This window comes from Schistocerca cancellata, chromosome 8, assembly GCF_023864275.1.
Source record: "Schistocerca cancellata isolate TAMUIC-IGC-003103 chromosome 8, iqSchCanc2.1, whole genome shotgun sequence".
NCBI classification, from domain to species: Eukaryota; Metazoa; Arthropoda; class Insecta; order Orthoptera; family Acrididae; genus Schistocerca; species Schistocerca cancellata.
Window position 1 is genome coordinate 331,340,776 of NC_064633.1, and position 20,468 is coordinate 331,361,243.

At 42.5% G+C, this 20,468-nt stretch overlaps 1 protein-coding gene across 5 annotated transcripts in view; it reads left to right on the top strand.

Moving 5' to 3' along the window:
* LOC126094442 (importin-11) overlaps positions 1 to 20,468 on the top strand; it is a 185,403-nt gene that overhangs the window by 47,212 nt on the left and 117,723 nt on the right. For all 5 annotated transcript variants that reach the window (XM_049908813.1, XM_049908814.1, XM_049908811.1 and 2 more), the window contains exons 6-7: positions 11,779 to 11,947; positions 12,293 to 12,559. In XM_049908813.1, coding sequence (XP_049764770.1) covers positions 11,779 to 11,947; positions 12,293 to 12,559 — 436 coding nt within the window. The remainder of the gene's footprint in view (positions 1 to 11,778; positions 11,948 to 12,292; positions 12,560 to 20,468) is intronic.

The window sequence follows — 20,468 nt, forward strand, 5'->3', positions numbered from 1 at the left end:
CAATAAAAAGTCGATCTCCATCAATGCCAAGCTCAGGCACTACAATGCGGTAATAAAACCAGAAAGTTTGTATGTGATTGAATGCATCCCACTGAACAGAAAACGTCTGTTGGAGAAATTGGAAATAAAAGAGAGAAAAATACTGAGAAAGATCTTAGGACCTAAAAAGGATGGACAAGAATATAAATTGCGATCCAATAAAGAGTTATACGAGAAAATTGAAAAACTGACAACATCCTTTAAAAAGAGAAGACTGAGTTTCTATGGGCATGTCAAAAGAATGGCACCAGAAAGAACGGCAAAGAAAATCCTGGAATACATGGAAAGCAGAAAGACACAAATTAACTGGCTGAAAGAAGTAAAAGAAGACATTGCAGAAATGAACATTATACCAGAGACAGTTTACAACAGAATGGAATATAGGAATGCCATCAACAAAATACAGGGATTCAAAGACCGAACGCAATCAAAGAAGACGGGAACAACCTGGTCGCAAGAACGTAAAGAAGCCCACTCAGAAAAAATGAAGAAGTACTGGGAAGAACGCAAGAAAAAGCACAAGAAATGACTGATGCTTAGCGTAGTCCAAAGTTGACTGTAACGAATAATAATAATAATATACCTAAAAACAAAGATGATGTGACTTACCAAATGAAAGTGCTGGCAGGTCGACAGACACACAAACGAACACAAACATACACACAAAATTCAAGCTTTCGCAACAAACTGTTGCCTCATCAGGAAAGAGGGAAGGAGAGGGAAAGACGAAAGGATGTGGGTTTTAAGGGAGAGGGTAAGGAGTCATTCCAGTCCCGGGAGCGGAAAGACTTACCTTAGGGGGAAAAAAGGACGGGTATACCCTCGCACACACACACATATCCATCCATACATCCGGCTTGTGTCTGTATATGTATGGATGGATATGTGTGTGTGTGCGAGTGTATACCCGTCCTTTTTTCCCCCTAAGGTAAGTCTTTCCACTCCCGGGACTGGAATGACTCCTTACCCTCTCCCTTAAAACCCACATCCTTTCGTCTTTCCCTCTCCTTCCCTCTTTCCTGATGAGGCAACAGTTTGTTGCGAAAGCTTGAATTTTGTGTGTATGTTTGTGTTCGTTTGTGTGTCTATCGACCTGCCAGCACTTTCATTTGGTAAGTCACATCATCTTTGTTATTAGGTATATTTTTCCATCGTGGAATGTTTCCTTCTATTATAACCATATCATATATATATATATATATATATATATATATATATATATATATATATATATATATATATATATATATATATATATGGCTATAATAGAAGGAAACATTCCACGAAGGAAAAATATACCTAATGCGGAGGGAATGTAAATAAAACTTAATGGGGTCGTTGTGGGGGTGTTGTGAGGGAGAATAAAACTTAATGGGGTCGTTGTGGGGGTGTTAATAAAACTTAATGGGGTCGTTGTGGGGGTGCTGCCAGCACTTTCATTTGGTAAGTCACATCATCTTTGTGTGTGTGTATATATATATATATAAGTATAATAGAGGGAAACATTCCACATGGGAAAAATATATTTAAAAAGAAAGATGATGAGACTTACCAAACAAAAGCGCTGGCAGGTCGATAGACACACAAACAAACACAAACATACACACAAAATCTAGCTTTCGCAACCAACGGTTGCCTCGTCAGGAAAGAGGGAAGGAGAAGGAAAGACAAAAGGATATGGGTTTTAAGGGAGAGGGTAAGGAGTCATTCCAATCCCGGGAGCGGAAAGACTTACCTTAGGGGGAAAAAAGGACAGGTATACACTCGCACACACACACATATCCATCCATACATACAAGATTACGGTAAAAAAAGGAGAAGGTGAATAGAAATTAAAACTGCTGGCAAAAACAGAAGGAGGAAATAAGATGACAGAAAAGACTACGAAATGTAACGGTAAAAAAAGGAGAAGGTGAATAGAAAGTAAAACTGCTGGCAAAAACAGAAGGAGGAAATAAGATGACAGAAAAGACTACGAAATGTAACGGTAAAAAAAGGAGAAGGTGAATAGAAAGTAAAACTGCTGGCAAAAACAGGAGGAGGAAATAAGATGACAGAAAAGACTACGAAATGTAACGGTAAAAAAAGAAGGTGAATAGAAAGTAAAACTGCTGGCAAAAACAGAAGGAGGAAATAAGATGACAGAAAAGACTACGAAATGTAACGGTAAAAAAAGGAGTAGTCTTTTCTGTCATCTTATTTCCTCCTTCTGTTTTTGCCAGCAGTTTTACTTTCTATTCACCTTCTCCTTTTTTTACCGTAATCCAGTATACAATTTTATCCCGCCGATATATACTCAATATCTTGTATGTATGGATGGATATGTGTGTGTGTGCGAGTGTATACCTGTCCTTTTTTCCCCCTAAGGTAAGTCTTTCCGCTCCCGGGATTGGAATGACTCCTTACCCTCTCCCTTAAGACCCATATCCTTTTGTCTTTCCTTCTCCTTCCCTCTTTCCTGACGAGGCAACCGTTGGTTGCGAAAGCTAGATTTTGTGTGTATGTTTGTGTTTGTTTGTGTGTCTATCGACCTGCCAGCGCTTTTGTTTGGTAAGTCTCATCATCTTTCTTTATATATATATATATATATATATATATATATATATATATATATATATAAAAAGAAAGATGATGAGACTTACCAAACAAAAGCGCTGGCAGGTCCATAGACACACAAACAAACACAAACATACACACAATATCTAGCTTTCGCAACCAACGGTTGCCTCGTCAGGAAAGAGGGAAGGAGAAGGAAAGACAAAAGGATATGGGTTTTAAGGGAGAGGGTAAGGAGTCATTCCAATCCCGGGAGCGGAAAGACTTACCTTAGGGGGAAAAAAGGACAGGTATACACTCGCACACACACACATATCCATCCATACATACAAGACACAAGCAGACATTTGTAAAGGCAAAGAGTTTGAGCAGAGATGTCAGTCGGGACGGAAGTATAGAGGCAAAGATGATGTTGAAAGACAGGTGAGGTATGAGCAGCGGCAGATTGAAATTAGGAATTAGCGGAGATTGAGGCCTGGCGGATAGCGAGAAGAGAGGATATGCTGAAGGGCAAGTTCCCATCTCCGGAGTTCTGACAGGTTGGTGTTAGTGGGAAGTATCCAGATAACCCGGACGGTGTAACACTGTGCCAAGATGTGCTGGCCGTGCACCAAGGCATGTTTAGCCACAGGGTGATCCTCATTACCAACAAACACTGTCTGCCTGTGTCCATTCATGCGAATGGACAGTTTGTTGCTGGTCATTCCCACATAGAACGCTTCACAGTGTAGGCAGGTCAGTTGGTAAATCACGTGGGTGCTTTCACACGTGGCTCTGACTTTGATCGTGTACACCTTCCGGGTTACAGGACTGGAATAGGTGGTGGTGGGAGGGTGCATGGGACAGGTTTTACACCGGGGACGGTTACAGGGGTAGGAGCCAGAGGGTAGGGAAGGTGGTTTGGGGATTTCATAGGGATGAACTAAGATGTTACGAAGGTTGGGTGGACGGCGGAAAGACACTCTTGGTGGAGTGGGGAGGATTTCATGAAGGATGGATCTCATTTCAGGGCAGGATTTGAGGAAGTCGTATCCCTGCTGGAGACCCACATTCAGAATCTGATCCAGTCCCGGAAAGTATCCTGTCACAAGTGGGGCACTTTTGGGGTTCTTCTGTGGAGGGTTCCGGGTTTGAGGAGATGAGGAAGTGGCTCTGGTTATTTGCTTCTGTACAAGGTCAGGAGGGTAGTTACGGGATGCAAAAGCTGTTTTCAGGTTGTTGGTGTAATGGTTCAAGGATTCCGGACTGGAGCAGATTCGTTTGCCACGAAGACCTAGGCTGTAGGGAAGGGACCGTTTGATGTGGAATGGGTGGCAGCTGTCGTAATGGAGGTACTGTTGCTTGTTGGTGGGTTTGATGTGGACGGACGTGTGAAGCTGGCCATTGGACAGGTGGAGGTCAACGTCAAGGAAAGTGGCATGGGATTTAGAGTAGGACCAGGTGAATCCGATGGAACCAAAGGAGTTGAGGTTGGAGAGGAAATTGTGGAGTTCTTCTTCACTGTGAGACCAGATCATGAAAATGTCATCAATAAATCTGTACCAAACTTTGGGTTGGCAGGCCTGGGTAACCAAGAAGGCTTCCTCTAAGCGACCCATGAATAGGTTGGCGTACGAGGGGGCCATCCTGGTACCCATGGCTGTTCCCTTTAATTGTTGGTATGTCTGGCCTTCAAAAGTGAAGAAGTTGTGGGTCAGGATGAAGCTGGCTAAGGTAATGAGGAAAGAGGTTTTAGGTAGGGCGGCAGGTGATCGGCGTGAAAGGAAGTGCTCCATCGCAGCGAGGCCCTGGACATGTGGAATATTTGTGTATAAGGAAGTGGCATCAATGGTTACAAGGATGGTTTCCGGGGGTAACAGACTGGGTAGGGATTCCAGGCGTTCGAGAAAGTGGTTGGTGTCTTTGATGAAGGATGGGAGACTGCATGTAATGGGTTGAAGGTGTTGATCTACGTAGGCAGAGATGCGTTCTGTGGGGGCTTGGTAACCAGCTACAATGGGACGGCCGGGATGATTGGGTTTGTGAATTTTGGGAAGAAGGTAGAAGGTAGGGGTGCGGGGTGTTGGTGGGGTCAGGAGGTTGATGGAGTCAGGTGAAAGGTTTTGTAGGGGGCCTAAGGTTCTGAGGATTCCTTGAAGCTCCGCCTGGACATCAGGAATGGGATTACCATGGCAAACTTTGTAAGTGGTGTTGTCTGAAAGCTGACGCAGTCCCTCAGCCACATACTCCCGACGATCAAGTACCACAGTCGTGGAACCCTTGTCCGCCGGAAGAATGACAATGGATTGGTCAGCCTTCAGATCACGCATAGCTTGGGCTTCAGCAGTGGTGATGTTGGGAGTAGGATTGAGGTTTTTTAAGAAGGATTGAGAGGCAAGGCTGGAAGTCAGAAATTCCTGGAGGGTTTGGAGAGGGTGATTTTGAGGAAGAGGAGGTGGGTCCCGCTGTGACGGAGGACGGAACTGTTCCAGGCATGGTTCAATTTGGATAGTATCTTGGGGAGTTGGATCATTAGGAGTAGGATTAGGATCATTTTTCTTCGTGGCAAAGTGATATTTCCAGCAGAGAGTACGGGTGTAGGACAGTAAATCTTTGACAAGGGCTGTTTGATTAAATCTGGGAGTGGGGCTGAAGGTGAGGCCTTTGGATAGGACAGAGGTTTCGGATTGGGAGAGAGGTTTGGAGGAGAGGTTAACTACTGAATTGGGGTGTTGTGGTTCCAGAGTGTGCTGATTGGAATTTTGAGGTTTTGGAGGGAGTGGAGCTGGAAGTGGGAGATTGAGTAGATGGGAGAGACTGGGTTTGTGTGCAATGAGAGGAGGTTGAGGTTTGCTGGAAAGGTTGTGAAGGGTGAGTGAGTTGCCTTTCCGGAGGTGGGAAACCAGGAGATTGGATAGTTTTTTAAGGTGGAGGGTGGCATGCTTTTCTAATTTGCGGTTGGCCTGTAGGAGGATGCTCTGAACAACCGGTGTGGATGTGGGAGAGGAAAGATTGAGGACTTTTATTAGGGACAGGAGTTGATGGGTGTGTTGATTGGCTGAGTGGATGTGTAGGTGAAGGATTAGGTGGGTGAGGGCAATGGATTGTTCGGTTTGGAACTGGTATAGGGACTGATGGAAAGAAGGGTTGCAGCCAGAGATGGGAACTTTAAGTGTGAGGCCTTTGGGGGTGATGCCAAATGTCAGACAAGCCTGAGAAAATAAAATATGGGAGTGTAATCTGGCTAGGGCGAAGGCATGTTTGCGGAGGGAATTGGTCTTTAAATATGTCTGCTTGTGTCTGTATATGTGTGGATGGATATGTGTGTGTGTGCGAGTGTGTACCCGTCCTTTTTTCCCCCTAAGGTAAGTCTTTCCGCTCCCGGGACTGGAATGACTCCTTACCCTCTCCCTTAAAACCCACATCCTTTCGTCTTTCCCTCTCCTTCCCTCTTTCCTGATGAGGCAACAGTTTGTTGCGAAAGCTTGAATTTTGTGTGTATGTTCGTGTTCGTTTGTGTGTCTGTCGACCTGCCAGCACTTTCATTTGGTAAGTCACATCTACTTTGTTTTTATATATATATATATATATATATATATATATATATATATATATATATATATATATATATATATATATATATATATATATATTTTAGAGGGAAACATTCCACGTGGGAAAAATATATTTAAAAAGAAAGATGATGAGACTTACCGAACAAAAGCGCTGGCAGGTCGATAGACACACAAACATACATACATATACATACACATATATAAACATACACACAAAATTCTGTTGTGTGTGTATGTTTGTGTTTGTTTGTGTGTCTATCGACCTGCCAGCGCTTTTGTTCGGTAAGTCTCATCATCTTTCTTTTTATATATATATATATATATATATATATATATATATATATATATATATATATATATATATATATATATAAAGATGATGTGACTTACCAAATGAAAGTGCTGGCAGGTTGACAGACACACAAACGAACACAAACATACAAACAAAATTCAAGCTTTCGCAACAAACTGTTGCCTCATCAGGAAAGAGGGAAGGAGAGGGAAAGACGAAAGGATGTGGGTTTTAAGGGAGAGGGTAAGGAGTCATTCCAGTCCCGGGAGCGGAAAGACTTACCTTAGGGGGAAACAAGGACAGGTATACACTCGCGCACACACACACACACACACACACACACACACACACACACATATCCATCCACACATATACAGACACAAGTGGATATTTTTCCTACGTGGAATGTTTCCTTCTATTATATATATATATATATATATATATATATAAACTCATAAGGGACATGATTAGTACATAGTAAAGACTGATCTTGCAAAACAAGGAGATTCTGTTAACTGTTCATTATATGTTATGCAAGACACCTTTTCAGGCCATAATGAAATAAAACAAGTTTTGCCTTCTGAAGATGGGCGTAATAGATCAGACCAGTCTTGGCACCGAGCGCGGTGGCGCAGTGGTTAGCACATATATATATATATATATATATTTAAAAAGAAAGATGATGAGACTTACCAAACAAAAGCGCTGGCAGGTCCATAGACACACAAACAAACACAAACATACACACAATATCTAGCTTTCGCAACCAACGGTTGCCTCGTCAGGAAAGAGGGAAGGAGAAGGAAAGACAAAAGGATATGGGTTTTAAGGGAGAGGGTAAGGAGTCATTCCAATCCCGGGAGCGGAAAGACTTACCTTAGGGGGAAAAAAGGACAGGTATACACTCGCACACACACACATATCCATCCATACATACAAGACACAAGCAGACATTTGTAAAGGCAAAGAGTTTGAGCAGAGATGTCAGTCGGGACGGAAGTATAGAGGCAAAGATGATGTTGAAAGACAGGTGAGGTATGAGCAGCGGCAGATTGAAATTAGGAATTAGCGGAGATTGAGGCCTGGCGGATAGCGAGAAGAGAGGATATGCTGAAGGGCAAGTTCCCATCTCCGGAGTTCTGACAGGTTGGTGTTAGTGGGAAGTATCCAGATAACCCGGACGGTGTAACACTGTGCCAAGATGTGCTGGCCGTGCACCAAGGCATGTTTAGCCACAGGGTGATCCTCATTACCAACAAACACTGTCTGCCTGTGTCCATTCATGCGAATGGACAGTTTGTTGCTGGTCATTCCCACATAGAACGCTTCACAGTGTAGGCAGGTCAGTTGGTAAATCACGTGGGTGCTTTCACACGTGGCTCTGACTTTGATCGTGTACACCTTCCGGGTTACAGGACTGGAATAGGTGGTGGTGGGAGGGTGCATGGGACAGGTTTTACACCGGGGACGGTTACAGGGGTAGGAGCCAGAGGGTAGGGAAGGTGGTTTGGGGATTTCATAGGGATGAACTAAGATGTTACGAAGGTTGGGTGGACGGCGGAAAGACACTCTTGGTGGAGTGGGGAGGATTTCATGAAGGATGGATCTCATTTCAGGGCAGGATTTGAGGAAGTCGTATCCCTGCTGGAGACCCACATTCAGAATCTGATCCAGTCCCGGAAAGTATCCTGTCACAAGTGGGGCACTTTTGGGGTTCTTCTGTGGAGGGTTCCGGGTTTGAGGAGATGAGGAAGTGGCTCTGGTTATTTGCTTCTGTACAAGGTCAGGAGGGTAGTTACGGGATGCAAAAGCTGTTTTCAGGTTGTTGGTGTAATGGTTCAAGGATTCCGGACTGGAGCAGATTCGTTTGCCACGAAGACCTAGGCTGTAGGGAAGGGACCGTTTGATGTGGAATGGGTGGCAGCTGTCGTAATGGAGGTACTGTTGCTTGTTGGTGGGTTTGATGTGGACGGACGTGTGAAGCTGGCCATTGGACAGGTGGAGGTCAACGTCAAGGAAAGTGGCATGGGATTTAGAGTAGGACCAGGTGAATCCGATGGAACCAAAGGAGTTGAGGTTGGAGAGGAAATTGTGGAGTTCTTCTTCACTGTGAGACCAGATCATGAAAATGTCATCAATAAATCTGTACCAAACTTTGGGTTGGCAGGCCTGGGTAACCAAGAAGGCTTCCTCTAAGCGACCCATGAATAGGTTGGCGTACGAGGGGGCCATCCTGGTACCCATGGCTGTTCCCTTTAATTGTTGGTATGTCTGGCCTTCAAAAGTGAAGAAGTTGTGGGTCAGGATGAAGCTGGCTAAGGTAATGAGGAAAGAGGTTTTAGGTAGGGCGGCAGGTGATCGGCGTGAAAGGAAGTGCTCCATCGCAGCGAGGCCCTGGACATGTGGAATATTTGTGTATAAGGAAGTGGCATCAATGGTTACAAGGATGGTTTCCGGGGGTAACAGACTGGGTAGGGATTCCAGGCGTTCGAGAAAGTGGTTGGTGTCTTTGATGAAGGATGGGAGACTGCATGTAATGGGTTGAAGGTGTTGATCTACGTAGGCAGAGATGCGTTCTGTGGGGGCTTGGTAACCAGCTACAATGGGACGGCCGGGATGATTGGGTTTGTGAATTTTGGGAAGAAGGTAGAAGGTAGGGGTGCGGGGTGTTGGTGGGGTCAGGAGGTTGATGGAGTCAGGTGAAAGGTTTTGTAGGGGGCCTAAGGTTCTGAGGATTCCTTGAAGCTCCGCCTGGACATCAGGAATGGGATTACCATGGCAAACTTTGTAAGTGGTGTTGTCTGAAAGCTGACGCAGTCCCTCAGCCACATACTCCCGACGATCAAGTACCACAGTCGTGGAACCCTTGTCCGCCGGAAGAATGACAATGGATTGGTCAGCCTTCAGATCACGCATAGCTTGGGCTTCAGCAGTGGTGATGTTGGGAGTAGGATTGAGGTTTTTTAAGAAGGATTGAGAGGCAAGGCTGGAAGTCAGAAATTCCTGGAGGGTTTGGAGAGGGTGATTTTGAGGAAGAGGAGGTGGGTCCCGCTGTGACGGAGGACGGAACTGTTCCAGGCATGGTTCAATTTGGATAGTATCTTGGGGAGTTGGATCATTAGGAGTAGGATTAGGATCATTTTTCTTCGTGGCAAAGTGATATTTCCAGCAGAGAGTACGGGTGTAGGACAGTAAATCTTTGACAAGGGCTGTTTGATTAAATCTGGGAGTGGGGCTGAAGGTGAGGCCTTTGGATAGGACAGAGGTTTCGGATTGGGAGAGAGGTTTGGAGGAGAGGTTAACTACTGAATTGGGGTGTTGTGGTTCCAGAGTGTGCTGATTGGAATTTTGAGGTTTTGGAGGGAGTGGAGCTGGAAGTGGGAGATTGAGTAGATGGGAGAGACTGGGTTTGTGTGCAATGAGAGGAGGTTGAGGTTTGCTGGAAAGGTTGTGAAGGGTGAGTGAGTTGCCTTTCCGGAGGTGGGAAACCAGGAGATTGGATAGTTTTTTAAGGTGGAGGGTGGCATGCTTTTCTAATTTGCGGTTGGCCTGTAGGAGGATGCTCTGAACAACCGGTGTGGATGTGGGAGAGGAAAGATTGAGGACTTTTATTAGGGACAGGAGTTGATGGGTGTGTTGATTGGCTGAGTGGATGTGTAGGTGAAGGATTAGGTGGGTGAGGGCAATGGATTGTTCGGTTTGGAACTGGTATAGGGACTGATGGAAAGAAGGGTTGCAGCCAGAGATGGGAACTTTAAGTGTGAGGCCTTTGGGGGTGATGCCAAATGTCAGACAAGCCTGAGAAAATAAAATATGGGAGTGTAATCTGGCTAGGGCGAAGGCATGTTTGCGGAGGGAATTGGTCTTTAAATATGTCTGCTTGTGTCTGTATATGTGTGGATGGATATGTGTGTGTGTGCGAGTGTGTACCCGTCCTTTTTTCCCCCTAAGGTAAGTCTTTCCGCTCCCGGGACTGGAATGACTCCTTACCCTCTCCCTTAAAACCCACATCCTTTCGTCTTTCCCTCTCCTTCCCTCTTTCCTGATGAGGCAACAGTTTGTTGCGAAAGCTTGAATTTTGTGTGTATGTTCGTGTTCGTTTGTGTGTCTGTCGACCTGCCAGCACTTTCATTTGGTAAGTCACATCTACTTTGTTTTTATATATATATATATATATATATATATATATATATATATATATATATATATATATATATATATATATATTAGAGGGAAACATTCCACGTGGGAAAAATATATTTAAAAAGAAAGATGATGAGACTTACCGAACAAAAGCGCTGGCAGGTCGATAGACACACAAACATACATACATATACATACACATATATAAACATACACACAAAATTCTGTTGTGTGTGTATATATATATAAAGATGATGTGACTTACCAAATGAAAGTGCTGGCAGGTTGACAGACACACAAACGAACACAAACATACAAACAAAATTCAAGCTTTCGCAACAAACTGTTGCCTCATCAGGAAAGAGGGAAGGAGAGGGAAAGACGAAAGGATGTGGGTTTTAAGGGAGAGGGTAAGGAGTCATTCCAGTCCCGGGAGCGGAAAGACTTACCTTAGGGGGAAACAAGGACAGGTATACACTCGCGCACACACACACACACACACACACACACACACATATCCATCCACACATATACAGACACAAGTGGATATTTTTCCTACGTGGAATGTTTCCTTCTATTATATATATATATATATATATATATAAACTCATAAGGGACATGATTAGTACATAGTAAAGACTGATCTTGCAAAACAAGGAGATTCTGTTAACTGTTCATTATATGTTATGCAAGACACCTTTTCAGGCCATAATGAAATAAAACAAGTTTTGCCTTCTGAAGATGGGCGTAATAGATCAGACCAGTCTTGGCACCGAGCGCGGTGGCGCAGTGGTTAGCACACTGGACTCGCATTCGGGAGGACGACGGTTCAATCCCGTCTCCGGCCATCCTGATTTAGGTTTTCCGTGATTTCCCTAAATCGCTTCAGGCAAATGCCGGGATGGTTCCTTTGAAAGGGCACGGCCGATTTCCTTCCCCATCCTTCCCTCACCCGAGCTTGCACTCCGTCTCTAAATGACCTCGTTGTCGACGGGATGTTAAACACTAAGCTCCTCCTCCTCCAGTCTTGGCAGTGAAATAAAAATATTTGTAGTTGGTTGTGATCTCCAACAACATTAGCTAGGCTCTTTGGTTATTCCTCTGTTTGTGCATTAAACCTTAGTAGGTGTCGTTCTTACCGTCTATGGGTGTTTTATTTCAAATTTGGTATAACCATAAATTCTTTATTTTCAGGCATCACAGGGGAAAGAGGATATGCTAAATGCTTTAGAAAAAGCCCTATTCTGTCTCCGAATTTTACGTAAACTAGCGTTGTATGGATTCAAGAAGCCTCATGAATCATCTGAATGTTTCCTCTTTCTCAACATGGTATTTGACAGGGCTAAAACTATGCTGGAATGTCGTAAGTAAAACCCTTTTCTGTCTTAATATGTTACAAGCAGCTTTCCACTTTTGGTGCTGGGTGAGAATGGTGAATCACCACATGAAGTCATGTAAATTGCATTTGAAACTGAAGTAGTTTGTAGGCCTTTTTCATTGAAATAATATAAAATTATTTGATACTTCTTTGCTTTTTTCCTTTTGTTTTCATCCAGTCATTTCAGCTGTCTTCCTTGCTACCTCCTGTGTCCTACATCCATATGACAATGTAACTAAGTATATGCTTCTTACATACAAGTTACTATAAATTGTAGTATATCAGTTTCATTACTTTTAATTACACATTATCTTCATTTTTATCCCACAGGAAAGACGCTGCTGCAGAAAAGGATAGGTCCTGTTGAAACAGTAGAAAAATTCATTATTCATCTCTCTAAAGTTCTGATGTCAGTTCTAGAACACCATCCATTTTCTTATGTTGAACTTATTCGACCCTCTTTGGAGGTTTGTGTATATTATGCCTTTACACCAGCTGGTGAACCTTTACTGTTTGAAAGGTTTCTTATACATTGCCTGAATATAATAAAGGGTATTCTCATGTGTGCTGAGTACAAACCTGCAAAAATAGAGGAAGGTAAGTGTTTAGTTTTGTCTCAATTACTTTATTCTTAAATTTCTTGAATTATGTTCACTGTTCATTGGTTAACTGTTGTATTTGATAGGCTTTGTATACTGTTACTTTCAGAACAGGTTTTTGTGTCTGTGCATGTGGTGGATGGGGGGGGGGGGGAGGGGGGGGGGGCAAATCTTATAGCATATTTCATGTGGAGAATATGTACACATGTACAAAAGATGTAAGTGCAAGGAACAGGTACAGAGGTAATATGAGAAGTGATAAGAGAATTGTATAAAGGAAAACGGTGAAGCATTGAAAGTAAGAGTAAAGATGATCTAATTTGGAGTCGAAAAGTAATGGTAATATGAGGCTGGTAGGGGTTCAGTAGAAGGAAATGGGATGTGGACACCACAGAGGGTCTCGAGGAATATTAATAGGGACTGAGACTCTGTGACATAACAAGCTATGTGGAGCATGGAAGGGTGTGCATAACATGCCATGTGTGTGATGTCAATATTGTGACTTGAGATGTCACTGAAACGGTTTGAATAAAGAGACCAGCCAGGTATCGCAGGAGGCCACAAGGTCCATACATATTGGAGATAACTGTGTGGTGAGCACAGGATACCCCTCCCCCCCCCCCCCCCCCCCCATAAACACACACACACACACACACACACACACACACACACACACACACACACACACACACACACACACACACACCGCCCAATGGCAAGTACGAGTGTACCAATGGGATTTTATATTTAACATTGAGGATGGAAGAAAGTCACCAATTTGAGAATTTGTATGGATCATCACCAATGACAGTTGAGCTATGATAAAACAAAGTACACCATTAAAAGAAAATTTCAAGCACGTATTAGTAGTGCAAATGGCTAATTAATGCAGGAAGAATCTACAAGCTATTTTTATTTTAAGATGTATAATTGGGTATTTTAATAAAAAGTGGTGAATATCTGAATGTCTGGTAAACAAAAATTGTTACTGTGACCAGTGGACTGTCCGGTGTATAGTGTTTCTTAAGTGCTATTGAAGTATGTTGCTATGTCTGTGAAGCACTAATGTAATGGAGCTACAGAAGCAGTCCACTGCTGCTGAATTTTTGTTCATTAATTTATAAGTAATAAACTGGTAATATGAGGCTGGTAGGGGTTCAGTAGAAGGAAATGGGATGTGGACGCCACAGAGGGTCTCGAGGAATATTAATAGGGCTGTTCATTTTGTTTAAAAAAAATATGTTGCCCCTGTCCACCTGAATGTTTGTTAGAGAATCATGTAAAAATTTGAAGTAAATTGATTGATTTTTGGTAACAATGCTATACATCATCTTGTCTTTCATATAATGGTATACATATGAAATATGTAGTCTATGTCTGTCCAAACATTTATTAAAGTATTGTGTCAAAATGTGAAGTAAATTGGTTAAGATCTCAAGATTTTTGCTAATAGTGTGTGTGTGTGTGTGTGTGTGTGTGTGTGTGTGTGTGTGTGTGTAACCGATGTTCATCTGAAGTAAATTGGTCAACTATTTTTTAAGATATTTGGCAACATCATTAAACGATGACCTGTCTTTATGTAATCGTATAGATATAACAGTAGTACTCTGGAAGTAATATCAGATGAAATGTATAAACCATTAAAGGTAGGAAGAAAAGAAATGTTCCTGGAGATCATACCATTTTGGTAGGAGTTGTTAAAGCAGCAGACAAGGTAATAGAAAAATATTAGGTCTACAACTATGCTTCTGCCATTTTTTCTCAAAGCTTATTGTGAAAATCTTACAATTAAAAGTACTGACAATCACTGGCCACTGCTTTCCCTCATCTTTGGGATAGCATACCAATACTGCGGCAGAACAACTGGGTGTCTTTTGAGGAGATTCAATTTTGCACTTGTTCTTATTACCAGAAGTGCTGGTCAGCCAGGCCATGTGCCATTGATTGTAAAAGATGGTAGTCAGAAGGAACAGTGTTTGGAGAATTTGGCAATTGGGGTAGAATTTCCTTTTCAATATTTCTAAGTATGTTTGGATTGGTTTTGCAACGTGGGGTCATAATGATCTCCTGTGTGCCTCCAAAAACCTTCTCTCTTCCACCATCATCATGGTCTTAGACTTCAAAATCACCGTTATTAAAGCATTGAAACCATTCTCTGCAGTCTTTCAGTAATAGTTGCTTCACCATAGGTCTTACCCAGTATTTTATGAGCCTCAGCTGCAGATTTCTTCATGTCAAAGAAGAAAATTAAAACTTCTCACAAATGAGGAGAATTGAGGTCATAATTTGACATATTCAGTTATGAATAACTTTATGATGCAATCACAAATCAATTAATATTTTGATGGTATTATATTTACAAATGCATAAGCTTATTTTACAACACCTGTGACCTATGACTTACCATCTTCACCACTACTGCCATGTGTTGCAAAATGCCAAAGCAAAGTTGTAGATCTAATAATTTGCTAAAATTATTTAGAAAAGGTTTATGGGAGCAGACAGTTTCATATAACTGTAGCAATTCTGTAATAGTTCTACCTCACAAAAAGAAGAAAAAGGCTTATAGACATATCAGCCTCTCCATGATATACAAGATATTCAGCAAAATCATATCAGACCCAACAGAAAAAAAATACTGAATTATGACGAAGCAAAGGAACCAGTTGGCTGTAAAAGTATGTACAGTACAGTGGACCATTTGCAAGCATTATAGAGTGAAGCAATGGTATGAATTACCACTTCATCTGTAATTTGTAGATCATGAAAAAGCCTTTTCACTCGTTTTTCACATTAATGGAACATATCTGAACCATCTTCAGTTGCTGAGGACTTACTAATGCTTGCATGTGGCACAGAAAAACTTCAACCACGAATGGAAGATCATGATCAAGAAAGACTGAAAATAGGCCCAAAAATCAGTTACAGTATGACAGACATTGTATGAGCAACATACTACAAAGACAAACAATGGAAAATCCATGTAGAAATAATGACAATAATATGAAAAGGATAGATTGCTACTCACCATATAGCAGAGATTGTGAGTCACAGACAGGTATAAGAAAAAGACTTTCAAACAAGTAAACTTTTGGTCACAAGGCCTTCTACTGGATTAGACAACACACATGCACGCACAGGCACACACACGACCTTGTCTCTGGCTGCCGAGGCCAGACTGCAAGCACATGCGCGTAATGGGAGAAGCAGTCTTAGTGGTGGGGGCAAGGAAGCCACTGAGCAGGTACGGTGAGCGACAGCAGGGTGGGGAGGAGGATGATAAAGTGCTGCTTGTGGGAGCATACAGGGATGACGTGAAGAGAGTGTAGGGCAGATAGGTGCAGTTGGGAGGTTAGGTTGGGGACGAGGGGAAGGGTGGGCTGGGAAGCAGTTATTAAAATGAAACTGTTGTGTTAAGCAGTGTGCTGAGCAACTGGGTGGCCCAGCTGTTTCTTGGCCACAGGATGTCGGTGACCATTCATGCAAGACTACCTGTTGGTTGTCACGCTCACATAGGCTGCAGCATAGTGGTTGCAGCTTAGCTTGTAGGTCACACGGTGGGTTTCACAGGGTAGTTGTGCCTTTAATGGGTTAGTTGATACTGGTGTTGTCTACAGACTGGAATGGTGAAGGTGGTGATGGAAGGATGTATGGAACTTGGTCGTGTATCTAGGTCTAATACAGGGTTTCATCTGCCTCTTGTTGTGCCCTGAAATGAGGAATGTCCTACCCACTATCCTTCCCACCTGTTCCACAGTGGTAATCCGCCACCCCCCCCCCTCCAGCCCCCCCCCCACCCACCCCTCCTGAATCTATATGATATCCTCATCCATCCGTACACAACCGCTGCTCCCAACTCCTGGCGTCATGGCTCATATCCCTGTAATAGACCAGATGCAAGACTTGTACCATAGATTGTCCTCCTACCAATCCACCTCCCTTGCCCTCTGTCTAACTACCTGACTGAACCAAACTGCCCTACCCTCTCTCCATCTTGTCCATATACGCTGTCACAAGCAGAACTTTACCTTCTCCCACCCCACCCTGCTGCCCCAACCTCTTCCTTACCCCTGCCACCCAGATTGCTTCTGCCATCAAGCACACAGCAGCCAGAGGTAGTGGTTTTTGGGGTGTGTGTGTGTGTGTGTGTGTGTGTGAGAGAGAGAGAGAGAGAGAGAGAGAGAGAGAGAGAGAGAGAGCACGCGCTCTAATTTGAAAGAAGACCTTTTGTCCAGAAGCTTACTTGGTTGACAGTCTCTTTGTTATATCTGTTTGCAACTCAACATCTCTGCTATTTGATGAGTACCATAAAGACACATACATGTATTAATAGGTCCATTTGATGAGTTTGTTTTGTGTAGTGCAATTGCAGACAATCGCCAATTGGAAACAAAAGACATAAACAGAAGAGCAAAATGGGCTGGATTGAATTTCATAAACTAAAGAGGGTTTTCAGAACTGAGCTTCCATTTTGCCTGAAACAACATGATTACAGGAAAAGTATAGTACAAGTATTCACTTATAGCAATGTAATAAAAATTTTTTTACATTGAAAGTGAGGGTTGCTTGGTGAGCAATTTTGGAAATTTCTGTTGGAGACAGGGTAACAAACACATGGATCAAGTAACAGAAAAGAAATGAAAAAAGTAATTACAGCTATAATCAAAATTCAGTAGAGGTGAGTGAAAGATGTAGCTAGCAAAATGGATGATTGATAAAAGAAGGAATCTCAATTTCAAGAGATGGTGTCGTAATAGAGGGTGGGCAGATGGAATTAGAAAACGCGCAGAAATAACATTGATGCATGTAGCTGAGGACAATAATCTGTCAATTTGTAGAGAAAGGATGCCAACAGTCATAATTCTTCCCAAGTATTTTAGTTTGTAAGCAACCAGTTTCAATGCTTCATTAGCGTTACCTTCAAGCCCATATGTATTGAACTGGATACTGTGGACTTCTGTTATTTCAGCGAGTACACTCCAGACACATGACAATCGTTTTCATTACAGCTTATGGTATTCTTTCTCTACAAGTTCTTTGTCAACTGCATTCCCACTGTAACCCTATCTCTACTATCGTAATTTGGTATGCTTTTACCTAAATAACAGAAAAACCTTTCTCTATGTTGTGATGTGTACAATACCCCGACAGAGCAAATAGTTCTGTTATGGGAAAAGCATGTATAACCCTTGTACTAAAATTTAGTTTACTTTCCATATAAAATACACTATGGGAGGATAGTCCTAGTAATAGGAAAAGCTAATCAATAGAGTTACCCTTTTTACAGGATTTGACCGTGTGTTGTGTCTAATGGATAAGTAAATCAGACTATTCAATTCTTTTTCCACCATTTTACCCAGCAGTTAAATAGAAACGCAGTGTGAATATTATTATTTTGAAGCTAGGACAACTCAGTTCTAAGTTCATTTAGTAGTTTAAAACATGTAATAATGGTCGCCAGCCTATCCAGGCAATGAAACAGTGAAGTATTTGGAAAAGCTGAATTATGAATTTTGCCTTTTTTTACTGTTGAAGTTTCTTCTTGAAATAAATATTACTCCACATAAACAATATTGGTGCAGACACTGGAATTTTTTTTATCTACTACACCCTTATACATTATGTTTTTAAAAGAGAAAGAGCCCAGTAGATAACCTCAGGGGAACTAACAAAAAATGGCCATGGGGGATCTATAGAAAAGCATATTCTATAATAAATAACTTAAATATTAAAGTACTTAGATAGTAAAGCACACATTTTTTACACTGAACATTTCACTTCAAGAAAACCTCTTTCTTGTTGGAATTTAATTTCAAAGGCTTTGAACTAACTCAAAAAGTTGGTTCAAATGGCTCTGAGCATTATGGGACTTAACTTCTGTGGTCATCAGTCCCATAGAACTTAGAACTGCTTAAACGTAACTAAACTGAGGACATCACACACATCCATGCCTGAGGCAGGATTCGAACCTGCGACTGTAGCAGTCACGCGGTTCCAGATTTAAGCGCCTAGAACCGCACGGCCACACCGGCCAGCTTTGAACTAACTCTCTGTAGTCATTTACTAGATTCTAGTAACTTGGCTACACTAAAATTGAATTTTGCTTATGTAAACTTTTACTGTAACACTTTGCAATCATTAAGAAAACACAAAAACAATTTAAAAGGTACCTCTTTATATTAACTTGGCACCTCATAAGTTTGTAAAATAGGACACTCAGATTCATCTAACACAAGGAAGGAACCCTATATAAGTGTGTGATTAGGATGAAATAGCAGGCTGAACAGATTTCTTTAAAGTTCAAGAATGATTATTAAAAACACAGTTTAAGTTAATGGTTCACGCTGTACAAAAGTAAATTTAATATAAAAGTCTTACCTGGTAGCTGTATGCTTGGATGTGGTGAACCATTATGGTGACTACACTACCCACAGTACAGCCTGCAAGTCTCTTGTTGTATGGGCCTAATTCCTCTTCATGGCATCGTACAATTCTACAGACATTAGCCCAACAACTCTCAGCTATGCCGTAAACCGTCCGCAGCCTCCATCTGAGGCATTTTGTGCAAATTTGTAGGCAAAGCTACTCCTGCTCAATAAAGGTGTTGCCTCATCACTACTGCCTACAGACTGTGGGACTTTCTCCCCATGCTCACTCTAGACAGTGCACCAATTCGCCCTTGCCACCTTTTCCACTCCCCAGAGCCACTTTCATTTTAAACAAAAGCACACTGGCTTTTGCATAACACCTATTTCTTCTATTGTTGCTAAGCGTGACCATTTTTTCAATTGTCAAATTTACATTAATGTGAACAATTTATACACACAAATAATTTTAAGTATGAAAGGTTATCAGAATTACATATCATGTAGCGGAGATGCTGAGTCACTATAGCCACAACAAAAAGATTCACACAATTATAGCTTTCAGCCATTAAGGCCTTTGTCAGCAATAGACACATGTACACATATGCGTGCACATGCACACAAACGCAACTTGCACACACGTCTGCAGTCTCAGAGCTGAAACCACACTGCGAGCAGCAGCACCAGTGCATGATAGGAGTGGCAACTGGGTGGGGGTAAGGAGGAGGCTGGGGTGGGGATGGGAAGGGATAGAATGGTGGGAGTGCTGAACAGTGAAGTGTTGCAGTTTAGATGGAGGGCAGGAGAGAAGGTGCAGAGGGGGGAAGGGGTAAGTAGTAGAAAGGAGAGAAATTAAAAGACGGGGTGTGGCGGTGAAATAACGGCTGCGTAGTGCTGGAATGGGAACAGGGAGGGGGCTGGATGGGTGAGGACAGTGACTAATGAAGGTTGAGGTCAGGAGGGTTACGGGAACATAGGATGTATTGCAGGGAAAGTTCCCACCTGCGCAATTCAGAAAAGCTGGTGTTGGTGGGAAGGATCCATATGGCACAGGTTGTGAAGCAGTCATTGAGATGAGGGATATCATGTTTGGCAGTGTGTTCAGCAACAGGGTGGTCCACTTGTTTTTTGGCCACAGTTTGTCACTGGCAGTTCATGCGGACAGACAGCTTGTTGGTTGTCATGCCTACATAGAATGCAGCACAGTGATTGCAGCTTAGTTTGTAAACCACATGACTGGTTTCACAGGTAGCCCTGCCTTTGATGGGGTAGGTGATGTTAGTGACCCGACTCGAGTAGGTGGTGGTAGGAGGATGATGTATGGGACAGGTCTTGCATCTAGGTCTATTACAGGGGTATGCGCCATGAGGTAAGGGATTGGGAGCAGGGGTTGTGTAAGGATGGACAAGTATATTGTGTAGGTTCAGTGGAAGGCAGAATACCATGGTACGGGGGGTGGGAAGGATAGTGGGCAGGACATTTCTCATTTCAGGGCACAACGAGAGGTAATTGAAGCCCTGGCAGAGAATTCATTTGCTACAG